The following is a 19057-nucleotide window of genomic DNA, read 5'->3' as shown; positions in this document are numbered from 1 at the left end:
CACTAGAGCAGTGCCTTAATAAGGATAAGCCACCCAGTAGCCCTCAAGCACGACACTTCAGCTAGCACCATGTTGTTAGCAATGTATTGAATATGGAATTGAAAGAGATATTCTGATGAACAGTTGAACACAGTGTCATGCAATTAAAATACTGAACATTTTGGAGTAATTTCTTTTTTTTAAACAATAGTGTATAAAGATTGAATTTTGAGAGCATAATATCAGAATCGTGTAGACAATTTGAAAGAGAATAAAATACATTATTAATAATAATAACAATAATAATAACAACAACAACCAGATAGGAGAGTTGCTTACTGCAGATTATAGAGAAAATTATTCAATCATCCACAATTAGTAAAATCACAACACCATTATGAGAAGTGAATTAAACCAGAGCGTTGCCTTGCCCAGAAGCGAGCGTGTAATTAGCAGAATTAGATATGTAAATACCCTTTGTGAGCTAGCTGGAACAATTTATTCACAAAACATGGCTGACTGACCGTGGCATTTTTTGTCTGGTACCAGTCTGGGATGGGCACGTGATGGTTGAGCACCTTCCGGGGGACCCACTTCCTGGCCTCTGCTTCCCACAGGATGGAGTTGAGGTCGGGGAAGTTGTGATGGATGTCCAGGCCATCCAGGCTCCACCTGCCCACGGACCAGCCTCCCAGCTCTGAGCCCTGGGGTGAAGACCATCAATCGTCAAAGAGCTCACACACGTGTTTTAATGCCGTTTTCCCCTTTGTTTAATGCAAGCAATGCAGACTGGGCATAATCATGGAGAGGACACAAGTTAGTTCATTCCAGCACCTTTACCATTCGATAGAGTTAAAGGAATACACCACAGCTGTAGCTTCTGTTGTAGTCCAAATCACAACAGAAAGTAGTGTGCGAACACCAGCTCAAGACAGGGTGATAAGACCATCCAGCTTTGAGGGCCACGGGGGACCTACCAATTCATGGGCCTTCTCATACCCATCGGGGTTAATGGAAGGAAGAAGGTGGATGCGGGTCTCCTCCACCAGGTGCCGTATCCGTGGGTTACCGGAAAGGTACTCCTGACACATAAACTGCATCAGCAGCAGAAGCAGCTCTCGTCCCAGTGCCTCGTTGCCATGGGAACCAGCAGTGTAGCGGAACTCTGGCTCACCTGAAAAAAAAAAATGGTCCAAGACTTCAGGAGAAAATGCAGACCCTCAGAAAATCTGACAGTTAGATCTGGTAGGTACCATCATTTCACCATACATACATCCTCATCACTGCTGTAAACAGTCCATAAACACAGGCTCCCGTTTCCATAGCACTGTACCTAAGTAAGGCCTGCGGATGGGCTGACAAAAGGAGGTCAAAAATAGATTACAAAAGATATCTATAGCCCGTTTTATACTGATTCAATTATATCACATGTCCATTAATATGATGTATTCATTTGGGACAAAAAAAATTCCAGATAGATAGAATTTCAGCATGTTTTCTCACCAAGGAGATTTTTCCCCAGAGAGACTCATTAGTTTTTTATTTATTAATACAATGATTTATTATATAGGCCCAACTGCAATAATTATACAGTCATGTTAATGTCCATTTCTGTCACCCTGCTCACCCAGTTCGTGTTCCCCAGGGTTGTCGGAGATCTCGATGGCATAGAGCTTCAGTCCACTGTGGCTCTTGCCGATGTTGTAAATCCGTGTTACATTGGGGCACATTTCATTGACCACCTTCATCAGCTGTGTGGGACAGGAGAAAAGCATCAGTGGAACTGGCCCCCGTAAATATCCATCTGCTTCTTTTAGGCACTCCATTAACCAGACTCCCGCTGCAGAGAGTTATGACCCACCACCTAGTAAAAGCTTTCAGGGTACAGTATATTTCTTCAGTCTTTTTGCCGCATGTTTGTACACAGCTACAGCCAAACCTCAGTTTGCTGTGAAAGGTACAGGCTGCCAACATTTCAGGGTGCAGAGCCTTTTCAAACCTGTGATCCTATTTGCTAGCAATTAAAACTCACCACGACCCTAAATACGTGAAACGCAATCTGCTCTACTGCATGTGATTTCAATTTCCTCCAACGATGTTGAAAAACCAAAACATGTGTAAGCTTGCAACCGAAAACTCCATAAACCATAAAGCTAGCCTGAAAAGGCCCAAAATTGTCCTCATTTGTCACTGTTATCTATGTGACCACACGCATATGCCTATTGGTCTGCTTCTTCTCAATATTTATAATTAGTAATGCAATCAATAATTTCCTTTAAAAACGATGAAGTCATAGGCAGCTCAACAAACAATACAAGGAAGAACACTGCTTAAGCAGACAGATTGTATAGTCTAACTGCTTCAGCTAGACAACCTACAAGCAACTTGTTTGACAAAATACTGGTTGTCTGTAGATATATATTTTTTTCAATCATTATTTGCATCTCATCCATAAAACCGGAGGCGTCTGTAAGCAACACCGTAATGTCTTCCTGCAAAACCTCATTCCCCCATCATTAGCTGTTAGAGTCGGTCTTTTAGTCTGCACTGGTTAATTTAAACAAAATATGGAATCTTCCAGCCACAGTTATGCAATGTCATCAATAGTGGCAGACTGACTAAATAAATTCTGCCAAGTTATAAAGGTTTTATGCACCAAACAGGGCCACCAAAGGGCCTAGGCAATTAAATTTCAAAGAGTCTGTGGCTCAAACTGCAGAAATAACAGGCAGCTGAAACAATATTAGCATATTAATACTATGCAAAAATAGAAAATCAACAAGGATGTCATTTATTGTAAAAATACATTTTTTTGTTTACTTGGAACACCAGCTGGTGCCGGAAAACAACAATGATGAGTAATGGGATTTTAATTAATTCTGCTGGCAACCCTAATTCCTCTCAGAAATAAACATCATCCAGACATCTGCTTTTATGCATGAAGGAGAAGACAGCACAAAAACAATCAAATATAATCTGCGTTTATTTTTAAACCACATACAGTGCCCACCAGACTTGTTGGCCATTGGCACCCTTGGTAAAGATGACAAAATCACTTATGCACATATGAGAGAAATCTAAACTTTAATTGAGATAAAACTGTTCCAAGAAAAAAATGAATCATCAAGAAATAAGTACTTTTCGTAGAAACGTGTATCACAATTATTGGAACCCTTGACATTCTTATGAACAGCATATAATAGAACTATGCTCCAATTATATTTAACTTGTTAAAGTAGTCTAAACCTGCCTGTGCTTTGCCTCTCTATCCACCTTCCAGTCCCATGAAACATCTTTCTTGCTATTTTCTTTCAGTCGGGATGATGGTTCGAGAGGCAAACAAATTCTCCAAGGATCACAGTTGAAGAACTGCAAAACTGGCACCTAGGTGGTAAACAAATCTCCAGTATTATGGTTTCACACCACCTCTAAGCCAGCAAGCAATTTGGAAGGCTTCCAGAATGAAGCCTCTGCCGTCATCAAACCACAAATGTAAGCACTCGGGGTTTGTTAAATGTCATTGGAACATTGTTTCTCTCTAGTCAGATAAGACAGAAATAGTGTGTTAGGACCACAAATAGCAGAGTTGGGTTTGATGTAAAAAGGGAGGTGGTCATGCAGAAGAGGACCTAATGCTCACAGTCTGGTGATGGATATGAGATGTTGTGGGTCTCTTCCAAAGGCCCTGGGAACCTTGTCAGTTTGTGAATATGACATTGTGGACTACGCAAAATACCAAAATCCGGCTGCCTCTGCAAGGAGGCTTAAACTGGGTCATGGTTGGATCTTCCATCAGGACAGCGATCCAAAGCATTCCTCCCAAATCCACAAACAATGGTCAACTGATCACAGAATCAAGCTTTTGCAATGGCCATCCCAGTTTGCTGACCCGAACACCATTGAACACCTGGGCTGAGAAGCACGTGAATCCAAGTTTCGCTTGGAGGAATGGTCTGTGGTTCCTGGTTATGTGTTCACCCACCTCCACCTCACCAATCAGCATAGGAGAAGGCTCAGTGCTTTGTCTTGGCAAAGGCAATGTGCGCAAAGTACAAAATGCAGGGGTTCTAATAATTGCGACACTTCTTATTCAGAATAAAAATAATCTTGTGTTCAATATTTGTTTTTCAGTTGTGCCAGAGTAAGATTATACAACAGTCTCACATTGCTGTAGAAAACATTTGCAAAACAAAACTCATTATATTCAGGGCACCGCATTTTATGCGTAATTATGTTTACTCTTGCATTTAGTTTTAATCAAATGCAGTACTGAGAACAGACATTTATTGAACTTGTGCCCCAGGCAGTAGATTTCTTGACGGTGCACTCTGTGTCTGTTTGCTCATGAACATGACCAGTTGAGATCCGTTTTTTGGCCTCCTAGGCCAGTTCATCTAAGGGTCTTCTGGCTCAGGAGTTTGATGCATCACCACCACGCACTCAACATACCTGTCTCATCTCTTTGTAACTGTGGTGTTTGAAGTCCAAATTGTCTGTTGTTGTGATCTCATTCCTTCTGTGGTAATAATTATTGGGGTCTGCCAAGAAAAAGGGGAAAGTTCTACTGTAAATCCAGAGATGAAAGCAGATATGATCTTTTAATTATTTTCTGTTCTGAGAAAATACATTGTCTAGCTTGGGGAAGGCTTGGCTGCAGATTAGAATAACTGAACAAGTGAAGAGTGACAAAATTAATATGAATACAATGAGCTTTGGAAAATGTTTTGATTTGGGACAAATGATTTGACTTTGGTGTAAATTATGCATGATTATGATTATGGTGTAAATTGTTATTTCTGGAAAGAATTTTGAGAAAAAATAGCATTAACTACAGGGAAAAGGTTTTAAGATATGAATTGAGCCTGTCAAGAAGGCAAAATTTGGACTGTAGCAAGAGCAAGGTTTGAAATGAATTATAGGTAATGCATGAATAATATTTACAGAAGTGCTGCATGCTGAAGTACAATATGCATTTTGGAATACAGCTATTGTTTTATCAGTTATCACCCTGGCAATGAGTTAGCTGGAGGCCAACCAACAAGCTGACATCATTCCAGTGTAGAATGATGCCACGCAGGAGACATACAGTATAATGTTAAAGAGAGAATCACTCAGCTCTCCTACTGAGAGGTGCTCCCTGGCACCCGCTGCTCCGCTCACCTGGCATGGGGCACCCCAGGACCTCCACCCGCATGCAGACGCTCCCTCCGATGAACCAAGTGCGCGGGTTTACGCGGATGTAGCGGGCGACCACCGGCACCGGGAGCAGGTTCCTGACCGGGATTTCTTTCTCACTGTTCGCCACGAAGACCTACAGGGACAGAGAGGAGCCAACTTAAACAAACAAGTGTGAAATAGATACAGTAATATGAATGAAGGTTAGGGAATCCTGTTTTCCCACGAATCAAAGCATTTGAAGTCCAGATGTCCACTTTTATTCTTGCTTTGCACAGCTAATTTGATTTAGTGATTTGGTGATGCGGCATATAACGTCACTTGGCTAGGAATACTGTTTTGCGCTATTACTGAGGTAAATCATGTGAATGCACTTGTTCTTCTACAAGTATGTCTAGATAACTACATATGTTAAATAAATATGATTCCAGTGTTGTGTAGCTAAATGCGTGCTGATTGGCTGAGGCATGGTTACACCCGTGTCACTTCTTCAAACCATGGCAAACCGAAAACACTGTTTTGATTACCTGCGCATGTATCGTGAAAATACAAACTGATTTGGCCACGCCTCTTTTTTTAAATCTGCACCAGCTGATTCCCTATGGTTTTTCCAAACTGCACCCTCAAAACTGAGTCTGAGCACTCACACTGTGTGCATGTGGATACAGAAGCCTCGATGCTGACCACTTACAATGTCCTGTGTTCCATTCTTAATGGTCACCCACGTGTGGCTGTCATTGCTCACCAGCACTTTATACGACGTCACCCAGTTGCTCCTGGAAATACAACAGTCACAACATACAGAACGCTCTGATCCTGAGAACAATTCATTTACAGTAATTGTGAACTCAATATAAAACATGCCGATCTGAAATATAATTACAAGCACACACAATTTAACTACAGGCCTATAGAGCAATGTGAAATAATATGATGCAATTGTAAAATGTTTCAATATATGCACCACGTGCCATACTATAATCTCTAAGGGTTTGAGGAAAATTGAGTGGAATGAGATGTATTTTTAAGGTCAGTGTGTCTTAATGTAACCGATTAAGGAAATTGATGGAGAAAGATGAGGACATCTGGGTAGAGCAGGAGATCTGCAGCATACTGCACAACACAGACAATTCAGCTTTACTTGCTATGCCTTCAATTTAGAGCAATCATACAGGAAAAGTACGACAGTCATTCTACACGGCTGGCAATTAGAGAATGAATGACATGGGGGTAATGAGGGAAAATGTGCAAATGGAGTTGTATACATATATGCACTCTACATGGCCAAAAGTACAATAACTTGCTATCCATGAAAATGAAGCTCGTTTTTTGCACACAAATACAAACTCCCAGAACCAAACTGCAGCTATGCTTAGTAGTTTGTCAAATTGCTTTTTCTTCTTCAGTTGATTGAGTCCAAATTCTAGTGGATCAATTTTTAAAGGTCAGGGCATTGGCGAGTCAGCTTTGAGCACTTCAAAGAAGCAGGCTCACTTTATGAGGACAGTGGATGGGGGACATATTTCCGACAAAGTCCCATTTACATCAAAAATATGATAAAGGCTCATAAGAACCCTACAATGACAAAAATTAATAGATCATCACAGACTGTGTATCGTAGTGGCACAAAAAGAGTCTGTACAGCTTGTTTTTACTTAGTTTTTTCTCTTGCCTGTTTCCATTACAAATTAAACAGATGATGAATATTTACTCTGTTTGGTTTAAAAAGAGAACTGGAATAAAATGCAGATAAAAATAATAACACAATGTGCAGTATAGCTTAATGGAATTTATGTTGAATGTATAATTTACCTCACTCTTGGTAAATGCTGTCAGTGTTGACATCAGCGTATTTTTATTCCAAGATACTGGATAGTCTTATGTGCCAGCCGTAGGCTATGCCCCTCTGCATCGCAGTTCAAGGTGATAAACCCATCCAACTTGAACTACGTAACCAATAATATATTTCCATAAAGTATTTTCTCTCCAATCACAACAAATCAGTGTACGTGGGTCTAAGGTAAAGAAGGCAATCCACACTGGTGGGAATAATCTTCAGAACCAATTTGGACCTGACCCTTTAACACAATTCTCTAATTTTACATGGATTGAATGGCAGACACAAAAGCTTTTCAAAAAGGTTCAACAGTTCCCTCTTGGCACACACTGCACGCCAATGGAGTCAATTTATTGTGTACAATCTACAATGAATGACCACAGGCACAAACACAAAACCAGACTGACAATATTGACAGACATTTTTGACAGACAAAACTATCAATCAAAGCTCTAAAATATACAGCAAGGTGAAATCCATTTGCAATGATTATCAGTGAAAAAAAGAATTGAGCAGTGAACAAATGTCATCTGAGATTTGATCGATGCATTTTTCAGTGCAAACACTCAACTTAAATTACATGCATTTTTATACACGTAAAACACAGAAAATTTGGCAGAGGTATATGCGACTGGCAGCTGACTTGTATAAATAAAAGATAGCAACAGATGAGTCAACAGATGGCACAAATAATTATGTTTTGCATTGCATTTGTTCTGCAAATAAAATCTATTAAATCCCACTTAAAAGTTATTCTTGCCAACACTGTGCACCTTGATGCTGTCACGAATAGCAGCAAGCAGTGCCTATTAAACTTTGAGGAAATTTCAACAGCACAACTGAAAATTACATGCTTTTGGATATCTAGCTTTTAGATTTTGGCCTTTGAGAGAGAGAGATAACACAATTTAATGTGCCAAAATTCCAAGTAAATGCAAAATTGCATTGTTATTAAGTGGCCTGCTCTGTTTGACCTGGAATGCTGCCTGTTTCTCTCTCCCCCCTTCACAGGCATCAAAAGGAATGTCCTAAGGCAATTAAAAGCTGTGCCGAGGCCCTTCCAGACAATACATCCAAACCTATGTATACAAATCTATGGTGTCATGGTGTCTCTTTTTCTGGACAGTCTAACTACCTCTGTACTGGCTCAGGGCCCAGTGTGGCCACAGGATACCATAAGGTTCACGGTTCCCTTTTTTATTTGAAATTTGAATAACAATCTGTGACATTCAATTGAAATCTTCCATTGAAAATCTTGTCTATGTAGATAAAGGTAGTTCAGGGTTGCCAGATTTTTTGAGGCAGTTCCAGTTTCAAGTGGAGGTCAACGTGGTACGACTGGCCTAGCCACATAGATGTAAAATTTTGCCTGAAGACAGGAATTGCATTACTGGCTGGACTTAACAATTGTTGTCTACATCCATCACCTTTGTTAAAAGTAGAAGTACATTTCCATTATGCAGAGGTACTCAATCGTCAAATTGAATTACCTCCTTACATATTCATGTTTGGTCTTGTTAGAAAGAGAGTAAAATAATGAATCTTTAGATAATAATATCATGGTGCTTAGCACAGAGTCCAACGACATAAAGTCACTACTGTCGGTTGGTTTTTTAACTTTGGTCACGGCAGATTCTTGGAGGGTGTTAGCTATTAAAACTGCTAGATTCTGAAACTGTCATTTTAAGTAGATTCTCGCTTCCCCAACAATATTGAAAGCAAACAATGAAGCCAAGAAGGAGTGCGATAGAGCAAGGTTCAGACTTGACCGTAAAATTAAACAAGTCTGCCTCTGGATTCTGGGATTTTATGAGTTCTATTCAAATTACTGGCACACCTACAAAGTACTGCATTGAAACTTGAGTAGTTCTGGAACAGAGATGAAAAAATAATTCCAAATGTTGCACAGAAGGCAAAATGATACTTGTCCATTCCAAACAATTTTGATGGTGCACTAAGCACCACCAAAGAAAGAGATAAGACTGATCAACACTGAATCATAACCAAACTTAATAACAAAATTTGCATTTCTAAACCAGTTCAGGTATATAAGTCCAAGCACAGACATCTGTCATCTACAAACACAGGTGTATAAGCAGTTTAAAAACTCACCTTATCCAATAAGTAACATGGTTATAAAACAGGTGGGGAAATGGACTGGCACAGAGGTAAGATAGAAATGTGCTACACTCATTGAACACATTATCTCACCATTCCTTTTGGCTTTCAATTGCTGTAACACACTTGGTCAAACCCTCATCATGAAACTGTAATGATAAGACTAACCAGCATCCACTACCCTTCACACTGAGTAACATGAAATGACTGCGACAATTTGAGCAAAGCCTGTTACAGCAATGAATCAAATTACACCAATAAAATAAAGACAGAAAGAATCAGGAATTAAATGTCATAGCCGTCTGTCTTTTAACCGGATTAACTGTTAACAGTAATTTTCTTCTGGAAATAAATACATTCATCCCTAATCAAAATTTCTATTCAAATAATGTAAATACAGCTCATTATATATCTGCAGCTTTCTGCCTTCTCCAGATTGCCCATTACACTAGGCTAATTTATTTACTTATACACTTATAATTGATTCATTAGCTCAGTGATATTTTTCAGTCCTTCGTGGCTAGTGCTTTGTGGCTTTGCAGTAGTAGACTGTGGGGTTAATGCAGGCAGAACAGGAGACACAACAGTACTCACGACCAGAGAGAGTTCCGGCCTTGTGTTATGATGCCGGTGAACTTGGTTAACCTCCTGGCGTCCACCTCGAACCACTGCAGGGGGTCGTTTCTTCCAGCACACCACCCTCCGTCGTAGAAATCATCCTCATTCACTCCGGCCTCCACAGAGAGAAAGGATATTAGCTGTTAGCCATACGGCGTATTCGCTATATTCAACATTCACCACAAAATTGTATATTATAGGCAATAGGATTATACGTCAAAAACCACAAGAATGACTTCCTTAAAAAATTATGTGCCCTTTGTTCATTGCATAAACCCGTTCTCATGTAAATATAAACAAAAAAGAGAGATAAATTGTGGATAATAAATCAGCAATTACATTCATTTTCATCAGTTGTAAGAAAGGTAAACAAAAAAGAAAATTCTCATGGTCTGATTTTACTTATTTTAAAGCCTTAAAAATATCCTATATTGAATAATAATTTGTTTAATATGGTTTTTGAAAATTACTTAGTACCATATAAACACCTTTGCCCACATTGAGAATCTATGAATATGCAAATTGGCAATGCTTGCTGCCGTACACATACAGTAAGCTCCATAGTGTTTAGGTCAAAGACTCTTTTTTTCTTGATATGGCTTAGTATTCCACAATTTTAGGTTTGTAATTTACATTTGTGATTTCTGAGCTCACCAGAGCTCTCTTTCTTGTTAATGATGTTCCAAACAGTTGGTTTTTTCTTATTTCTCAGCCTCACAATGAGTTCCTTCACTTTCATTGGCACAACTCTGGTCCTCATATTTCATAAACGGCAATAACAGACTCCAAAGGCAATAAAAAGGCAAGAATCAAAACTATATACTGTAAGCTCTGTTATACCTGCACCAGGGGAGCAGTTTAACACACCTGACTAATCAAATACCTGAGACGCCATTTGTCCCAATGGGATTGTAGGGTGTTTTCATTTACTGTTTTTCTGCAATTATCAATTCAAATCAAAATCTTAAATTGGGCTCTAGTTAAACACATGTATATCAATCTCATGAATATGAATGTTAAGAGTTGACATTATTCACAAATTATCAGTAATAATATCAGTATCTGTGATACCAGTGAATAACAAGCAACATGCTCACTCCAAAGTGTTTATCTGCTGACCATATGAAATAGTAATTGATTAAATTAGTTTTCCATACTTTCGGGACCAGAAACCAATTCCCTGATATTTATCCCATAATGACCTTGTGTCTATAGATGGAAAATGAGAGCAGGAACATAAACAGTTGGAAATATACATCTGTGCATTTATCACACATTATATTTCTGTGATTTATTGTAATTGCAAGCAGATGAAATGTGTTTATAGACCACATTTAAAATAGCAACATTTTATCTAATTGAATCAACAATGAAAGTTTGCTTTGATTTCAAATACAAAAATAGTTTTTATTTTCCCTTTCACTCTTATTTACAGCTTTATGAGTTAATATTGCTGAGCACTGAACTCGAGTGCTTACTGTAAGTGATAGATATTTTAAAAAAACACTATAAATGTATAAATCAAATCACACATATATTTAAAGTTAAGTGCTGAATGATGGTGGCTTTTCATAAGCTAGGATTTGCAACATCAATAGTACAAAAAAGCTACAGTCACATCATGGTCTACACATATGTAGCTTCTGATGCCAGTGCTGATATAGTGGAAGGAGGCTATTGAGTCAACTTTGGGGGTAACATGGAGGACGTTCAGCGCACCCACTTTTCCCTTCCATGGAGGTTTCCATGGAAATACTGTTCTGGACTCATTTATCATGTAACTGATTTGCTGCCGAAGAGCTAAGGTGAGGCCATGACTATTTTAGTTAATGCATGAACAAACTGCTTGATAACAAATGTCTGAAGGTTTCATTCACAGTATATTTAAACAATAGTTTTTTTCCATACATTTATTGTTTTACCACCTATTTAAATAAACACGCTGAGCACTATATTTTTAAACAAGACCAAGTTAAAACCTAGTATATGGCTGGACTTAACACACGTGATCTGGCCGACCAATAGTGTAACTACATAACTCAGCCGACCAATGGTGTAATTTCATCACTCAGTCACTCAGTCACAGACATTTGCGTTTGTAGGGCTGGCCCCGCTGTTGCGGTCCAGCCAAAAATCAGACCACCCGTTCCGCAACACCCAATCTAAAGGAAATGAAGATCAAATGCTTTTGGTTTCAGAAATTTTCACAGAATTATCTCACAAATAAACTCACACTTCTGAACATTTTACTGTAAGAAACTGGACCTGAACATGTAGCATCCCAAGGAAATCTGCACACGTGCAGAAAGTTCAAATGGCTTAGACTTCAAAATGTTGGTCTTTCAAAACAGGATATTAGAATCTTAGCAGAACAACAAACCCATTTGGAAAATTATTTCATTATCAGTTCAGGCATTGATCTCAGAAGAAAATACTAAGTGCATCAAACTGAACCACAAGGTTCATAAATGCAAGTTGAAAATGTCAAGAAAATATAAAATATACATCTATGTGCTAAAACAATTTTCTATTGACTATTATAATAAACTAATTTTCACATTTCTGTGCCTAAGAGCTCTCATGAACACGTAATACCAAGCCAATGTCCCGAACATGACATTCTTTCTGTCACTATGGCAATAGAGGCTCAAAAGTGATTAGGCTCAAAAGATTGTTTTAGCGGGGCTGATCTTTAGTCTTCGGAAACAAAGAGCTCTGCTGGTCTAGGAATTGTGTATCAATCCCAAGCTGATGAAGATTCATTAAGCCGCAAATCCCATTTCCACCGTTAAAAAGACACAGGATACAGCCCCATAATCCTCTCATCAGAAAACATGACAACTCAAATCATTAGAGATTAGCAAACAGTCAGTGCCCTGCGCCAACATTTTGCACACAAAAAAGCCGTTCGCGCTCGCCAACTCAAACCGAAGACCTTTTCGCCGCTCGCCCTCATCTGTGCCTCTTAATGTCACTGCGAGCAGTAATTCTCCACAGGGGCTGTGTTTGCCTATGGAAAAGAGCAGTTTTAATGAATGCACCGGTACAGGGTGCAGCAGGTGCAGCAGGTGCGGCAGGTGCGGCAGGTGCGGGCGTGCGGTTTGGAGTTGGCCCAGTACGCACCTGGATGTTGAGCCGTCCTCGGTGAGCGCCCAGGCCGTAGCGCTTAATTGTGGAGGCATGCAGCTGAAAGTCATCAATTTTCAGATTTTCCAGTCCCAAAGGAGGGCATTCTGATGAGAAGAAGGACCAGAACATCAGCCTAACTAGGGGGAAGAACACAACATCAACCTTTCGGACATCAAAAGCAGCTTCAGTTGCCTTCATTTTCATTGACTCCAAGTCAGACTCAGGTAATATCACATAACATATATAATATTATTCTCTAGGTTATTATGTAGCTAAGACCTGGAGGACATCTCTGTGGCTGATCCCAAGGCATGTGGACTGAACTTACACTGCTGCTGTTACTCCAAATCAAAAAGGCAACGAGACTGTGACTGCACCCTAAAGCAGAGCGAAAAGAAACAATCTCCATAATACTTCCACATATCTGGAGTAATTGCCTCCCTCTTTCTGCAGAAATATTTGTGTCCCTTGCCCCTGACACTAATCGGGATGGTTTGGAACGCTCTCACCCCAGAGAAAGAGAGTGGGTGGGAAGGGGTGGGGAAGAGGGGTTGTCAGATACTGCTGCTGACAGTCATAAACAAGGCTCTGGATCTACGGCTCATTTCCCCGTTTCACAGCTCTGACGCTTCTAAACAGCTGGCTTCATCTGACGTTTTTTGGAAACCCGATTCAACAGAGATAAATATGTCAGTCAATCACGCTGGATGGATTTCACGCTCTGTTATTGCAGTATGAAAAGAATTTCAGATTTTCGGAGTAGGCAAGATGGGAACTTGACATCCATTATGACCGAGTTTAAAGCAATTTCACCAATTGCAAGAAAGGAATAATGTGTACATATGCTCTAGAATGATGCATTTCAGTTCAGTTTATAGATTTTCAGAAAAGCACATCTCAGTTAAGCCAGCAAAAATGTGACAGTCTCCTTTCTTTGATTAATTATCCGGTACGATAGATTAGAATGAGTTTAATTAGAAACCCGCAAGTTGATCTCTCAGAATAAATGAGAATGATAAAACGGGACTGGTGAAACAAGTATTTTGTCTTCCTGACAACTGATGAATTATACAATCAATGTCTTGTCTTAAAAATGATAAAACTGACCATTTTGCCTGTGCAAAAATCCTCAATCACCTAAATGTATTCACTGTCAGTAGTGGCCTCCAAAATCCTGTTCTGATGTTCTTTCAGCCAGCCTAGATTTTTATCAGGGTTAGTACAGTGCTTATAAATATGCTATGGAGTGTTTATGAAGGCTTTATGAAGTTTCTATGCAGGACCCTTTAAATAATGTCTCCAAATGTCCACAGTATGTCTAGGCAGTGTTGGAAACCAAACAGAGAGAAACAGATTTGCACATAAACTGGGAATTAAGTGCCATGGTAGATTTAGAACCCTTCAAAGGAGATCCCATCATCTTATGACAACAGGAATAATATTAAAATGATTTAAAAAATGCAAAGTCTGTGCTAAATAATATTTAAAAAATATAAGTTAAATGCAGGTTTTCAGGTTTTTTCTTTCATACCACCTAACTAATTGGCCTGACTCTAGAAATGCAGTTCCTAACATCCACTACCAGCTGGTTGACTTCAGAAACAAGAAGTTTCCAAAAACCAGCAAACCGTTAAATTTTTTGGATTTGTTTCTTTCTGTTTGTTACGAGGTCTGCAAACCTCCTGTTTGAATCTGAGCACAGTACTGGCTTTCTCCTCTCTTTCTCCAGGCTCCACAGGGTAGCTCGGCCAGAAACAACTTCACGGCTCTGATTTTCCACTGCGAGAGACACTGCAAATCCTGCTCCAGACCGCCACACAACTTTTTCATTTGTTCCTCCCCTGACCCTGGTCAGAGAGTGATGTGCCAAGCTCAACGGGACACACATACCAATTACCCTTTCCACTCTTTTGGCTGAACATGACATGCTGAGTATCTGACATGCAGTCAGATACTCTATTCAGAAGGCCCTAATGTAAGTGCTGCAGTAGTTCTCTGGAACATTCCAGACACTCCCAATTAAGCATTTTCACACATGAAAATGCATGTCTCATGAATCTCACGCAAGCACAGGATGGCTGACACTAGCTTCTTTTAGTGCCATTGGTGTTGCATCTAAGGTTAAGATACTGGCATACTCTAAAACCCCTTTTCCATCGCAGAAAACACTTCAGGTGCCATCCCTACCCAGAACTCTATTGTTCCTGGAATGTGTTCTGGTTTCTGTTTCGATCTTCAAGAGCTTCAATAATAGTCCCTTTTCCACTGAAGAAAAATAAGAAATAAAAGTGTGCAGTAACTATCCACAACAGGATCTAAATCGGTTCCAGAAAAGGTTTGTGTCTTCATTTCCCACCACACCCTGATAACCGTGAAGATTATGCAGATTAAGTCGGAGGGCAACAGGGCATGTGGCCAAGAACACTGGGTCCACTGGGTCAAATTATTGACTGGTCGTTCTGTTTAAGCCACTTGGTTATTGTGGTCATTAATTTTTCGCTTCAGTTTTTTTTTTTTTCTCGGCACCGTTTAGTAGAGTGGTCTACTACGATATTGAAATATTTAAAACATGGTTACATGCACTGTAATTCGTACAGCATGCCATCAGTTGGGACAATCTGACCTCATTCACAACCATCAGACAAAAAATTTGGCTTCGAAGAAGAAACTACTTTTATTAAACATGAACCCCTTAGACCGTCTTTTCTCAACTACGAAAAATTTTGTTCAGCTATGAAATTCTGCTCTTTCAGAAAATGAATCAGGCACAGAAAGAAACATCCTTTGATTTCCAAAAAAAAGAGCATCTGATGATTTAACACGAACAGTGCAAAAGCTAATTATTTCTCACGAAGTACTAAAAAAATGAAACAAAAGCAGAAAGACTGCTTGCACTGGCAAAAAAAAATTTTTTAAAACGACGCTGAGTCACTGCACTCTGCGTTTCTTCAGATATTTATTGAGCCATCCATTATTGCAATTTAGCACTTCGCAATGGTTTCAAAAATCAATAAAGTGTTTTTCACTGTGATTTCAAAGTCTGCTCACTCTTGTGTTGAGTTCCATGTGTCCACAGGCTGCAGTGAGGACCCAGATGGGTTAGTGGGTGCTGTGAGCCGTGTGGAGGCTCCCGGGTCTCTGACAGAGGGCACTGGGGACCCGGGAGCCCTGCTCTTCTCAAATGTACTCAGAGCCCCGTTTGCCCCGTGCTTACCCTCTCTCTCAGGAACGTAGTGGCCTTCAGCATCACTGCTACTGTTTGGAGTCTTCAAACCAGCCTTTTTGCTCTTCTCCTCTTTCTTTCCGTTTCCATTTTTGGCTAAAAAAGACATTTTAATAAAGTTAGAACACCAGCCAGTAATGGCCTACAGGTTTTTACATCAACATTAGACAGGGACTCCAGGTTGTATTCCCTTAATGCTGATATACTTGTTTACAGGAAAAGGTAAAAGTGAGGCCAGTGAGTAAATCACAGGCACAAGAACATGGAACATGTGCCTATGTCTGCCCAACTCTCTCTCTCTTGTTCTCTCTCTCCTTCTCTCCCTCCCTCCCTCCCTCCCACCAACATACAATACAAGGTTTCACATAAGGTGCCCAGATGATATTTTTGTTTCAGAATAGGAGCTCAATATAAACACATTCATCTTATATTAGAGCAGTGATGTGCATGTTTATCCTTGTATTACTAACCGTTCTATCACAAAACCACTGTCTTTTCCTTGATCTAACTTCTAGAACACAGTTAACCCTGTCCCACATCAACTCTACTGGAAGCCTTATGTATCCCATGAACAAATATTGGTGTTCTATTGGTAAAATAAAATCCAATAAAAAGTGTTGGACCGTTCATTGCATTCTGAGGGAACTCATGTAGTGGAAACATAAATGTTCAAATGAAATATAATGTATTTTATAAAACACTATTTTAGGGTGCGCTCTTCTCTGACAGGTACTAACAATAACTACATAAATGTCATTTTGTGTTGTAACAGTCACCAAATTTCCAGAGACTACAGTTAGCCGATTGCATACTATGATCAATTTCAAAGAACTTCAAGCTGACAGAACCATTACAGATGTGAGATAAAAGGCATTACCTCAGTCTATTGACACCAGAATCTGTCTGAGATCGCTGGTCGAAGTCGAGATAACAAAAGATTAGCCCAAACACTTCTATATTTGGTCATCTTTTTCAGAAGTTAAAACCAATTCCAGTGAATTAAGAATGACCACGTCAAGAAAAGTGCACTCAAGTGTCCATTGCTCTGCTCTGATAGATCTGTTCAGACACACAATGGAACCACATCACACAAAAGCAGACAATAAAGCAACTCTCTCTGTGAAACTGGGGTAGTGGGCAGGCTTTCATATCTATACATTGCTCGCAGTGCTTTGAAAGTTACAAGGCCAATCGCTCTTTCATCTCAGTCCAATTTACCAGCTCGTTCTCCTAAGCGCCCACGTTCTCTTCAAACCTTCCCCGGAATTCCAGAAAACTCACAGAGAGGTAATCGGGTGGGGGTGTGTGTGAAAGCAGCCACTTTGTAACAAAGGTAAGCAGTATTTTTGATAATATTGCGCAAGTCTCTCTGGTTTTTTTTATGGCACCTCATCTTGCAATCCACAGTGGACACTTGCATCCTGCGTTCATGCATTTTGATTATGGCACTTATGACACCTGAATGCATTTACCTTGCCGGGTTATAAATAGAGAGAGAAAAGGTTAATGGCTGTGCCGTGGATTTCATCTACGTTCCTGTGTTCTGAATGTTCTCTCTCTCTCTCTCTCTCTATCTCTCTCTCTCTCTCCGGAGACGTCAGCGTCGCTGCCGCTGATTACTTTTGTAATTAGTTTTGCTCTCTATAAGGAGAAGTCATGTATGAGTTTCAGGTCAGACGGCATCTATTCCAATCGGGGTTGGGGTCAACGTCTCCAACAAAGAATTCAGTCATTTTCGAGTGTATTAAAGAGATATGAAACAGGGGTTAAAACAAAGCTGTGGTTTATATTTTTGTTAAAAAGGCACACCTGCAGCTGAGTTGGACTAGGTCCAGACATTTACACCCAAGACACGTGCTTAAGGATGAAACCAGTCATTATGGCACATAGCTTTTCCTAGTTGTCATCTTTGAGGTCAACCCTAGGTTTCCAAGGCAATCTAGATTCATACTTTGAGAGCCCAGTGTGGACCTTTTAACAAAACTCTAGCCTAAGGTAAGACCTATCACTGCTATCACTGAGTTGAAAACCTCGGTGCTAAGCGCTAAGAGACGTCATAGTGTTTTGCATTCTGTTGGCAAGTTCTGAACATAAAATAGCACAAATTAAAATGGAAAATTCCAGTTTGGAATTTAATTCCAATTTCAATTCTGCCAATTCAAGAAATTAATTTGACTTCAATTCATGGATTGAAAAAAACCCCATAATTTTCTATTGTCATTGATGCCAACCCTTGTTTGATATCCTCACTCTGGAAATTTTGAATCCTGCTCAAGATGCAATGTCCATGTGCAGAATCCATAAGGTTCAGCAAAATTGTGTTTGGAAGAGGAGGTTCTGTACTCCTTCCTGGGAAAATCCAATGAACAGCCATACCAGCCGTAACTTGAATTTTGATAGAGGAGTCAGTGGCCATCATGCAGTCTACTTAATTTTACGTATATATTTTGTGTGTGTGTACATGCATGAATGGCCATGGACGATCGAATTGACTGTCATTTATCTTGCCAGTATGCTTGATCATGTTTACCACTGTGTGTAACATGTTGCAAAAAAGGACTCCAGTAGTACCCAGCTGCAGCCCCACAGAACAAGCCCCTGGCTGTGCGAAGCCTGCAACAGTAGTCCGAGGTTTTAGGGCCTACATTGTGGTCATGTAGCTGTCCGAGTCATGAATAGGATTGGGTACCGAAACCCAGTAGAACTATGGCGCCAGTTCCCATATGAACGGTATCTATTGAACCGAATCGTGACGCAGGTTTTGGTTCCATCTTCACTAACGTTACACTAGCTCTGTCGACTAAGTCAGTGACAGTGGGTACTGTTTGCAAGCTATCAGAGGTTAAACTTTGTCAAAATGGCAAAAGTAAAACTGTCTTGAGTGTGGCTGTCTTTTACCCAAAAGGATTCAAACAATGCAACTTGCCTTTGCAATAATAATACATTTTAAAAAACATTATTTAATGTCAGTGTTTGCT

General features: G+C 39.8%; 1 protein-coding gene across 3 annotated transcripts in view; it reads right to left on the bottom strand.

Annotated features, from left to right (window-relative positions):
- Nucleotides 1-19057, bottom strand: part of LOC135245293 (inactive carboxypeptidase-like protein X2) — a 33071-nt gene that overhangs the window by 7619 nt on the left and 6395 nt on the right. For all 3 annotated transcript variants that reach the window (XM_064318256.1, XM_064318254.1, XM_064318255.1), the window contains exons 3-11: nucleotides 16071-16175; nucleotides 12851-12960; nucleotides 9704-9843; nucleotides 5846-5930; nucleotides 5140-5290; nucleotides 4429-4517; nucleotides 1607-1730; nucleotides 957-1153; nucleotides 504-683 (exon numbers count right to left, since the gene is read on the bottom strand). In XM_064318256.1, coding sequence (XP_064174326.1) covers nucleotides 504-683; nucleotides 957-1153; nucleotides 1607-1730; nucleotides 4429-4517; nucleotides 5140-5290; nucleotides 5846-5930; nucleotides 9704-9843; nucleotides 12851-12960; nucleotides 16071-16175 — 1181 coding nt within the window. The remainder of the gene's footprint in view (nucleotides 1-503; nucleotides 684-956; nucleotides 1154-1606; nucleotides 1731-4428; nucleotides 4518-5139; nucleotides 5291-5845; nucleotides 5931-9703; nucleotides 9844-12850; nucleotides 12961-16070; nucleotides 16176-19057) is intronic.

Source organism: Anguilla rostrata, chromosome 18 (genome assembly GCF_018555375.3).
Source record: "Anguilla rostrata isolate EN2019 chromosome 18, ASM1855537v3, whole genome shotgun sequence".
Lineage (NCBI taxonomy): Eukaryota > Metazoa > Chordata > Actinopteri > Anguilliformes > Anguillidae > Anguilla > Anguilla rostrata.
This window is presented reverse-complemented; position numbering and strand designations above follow the sequence as displayed.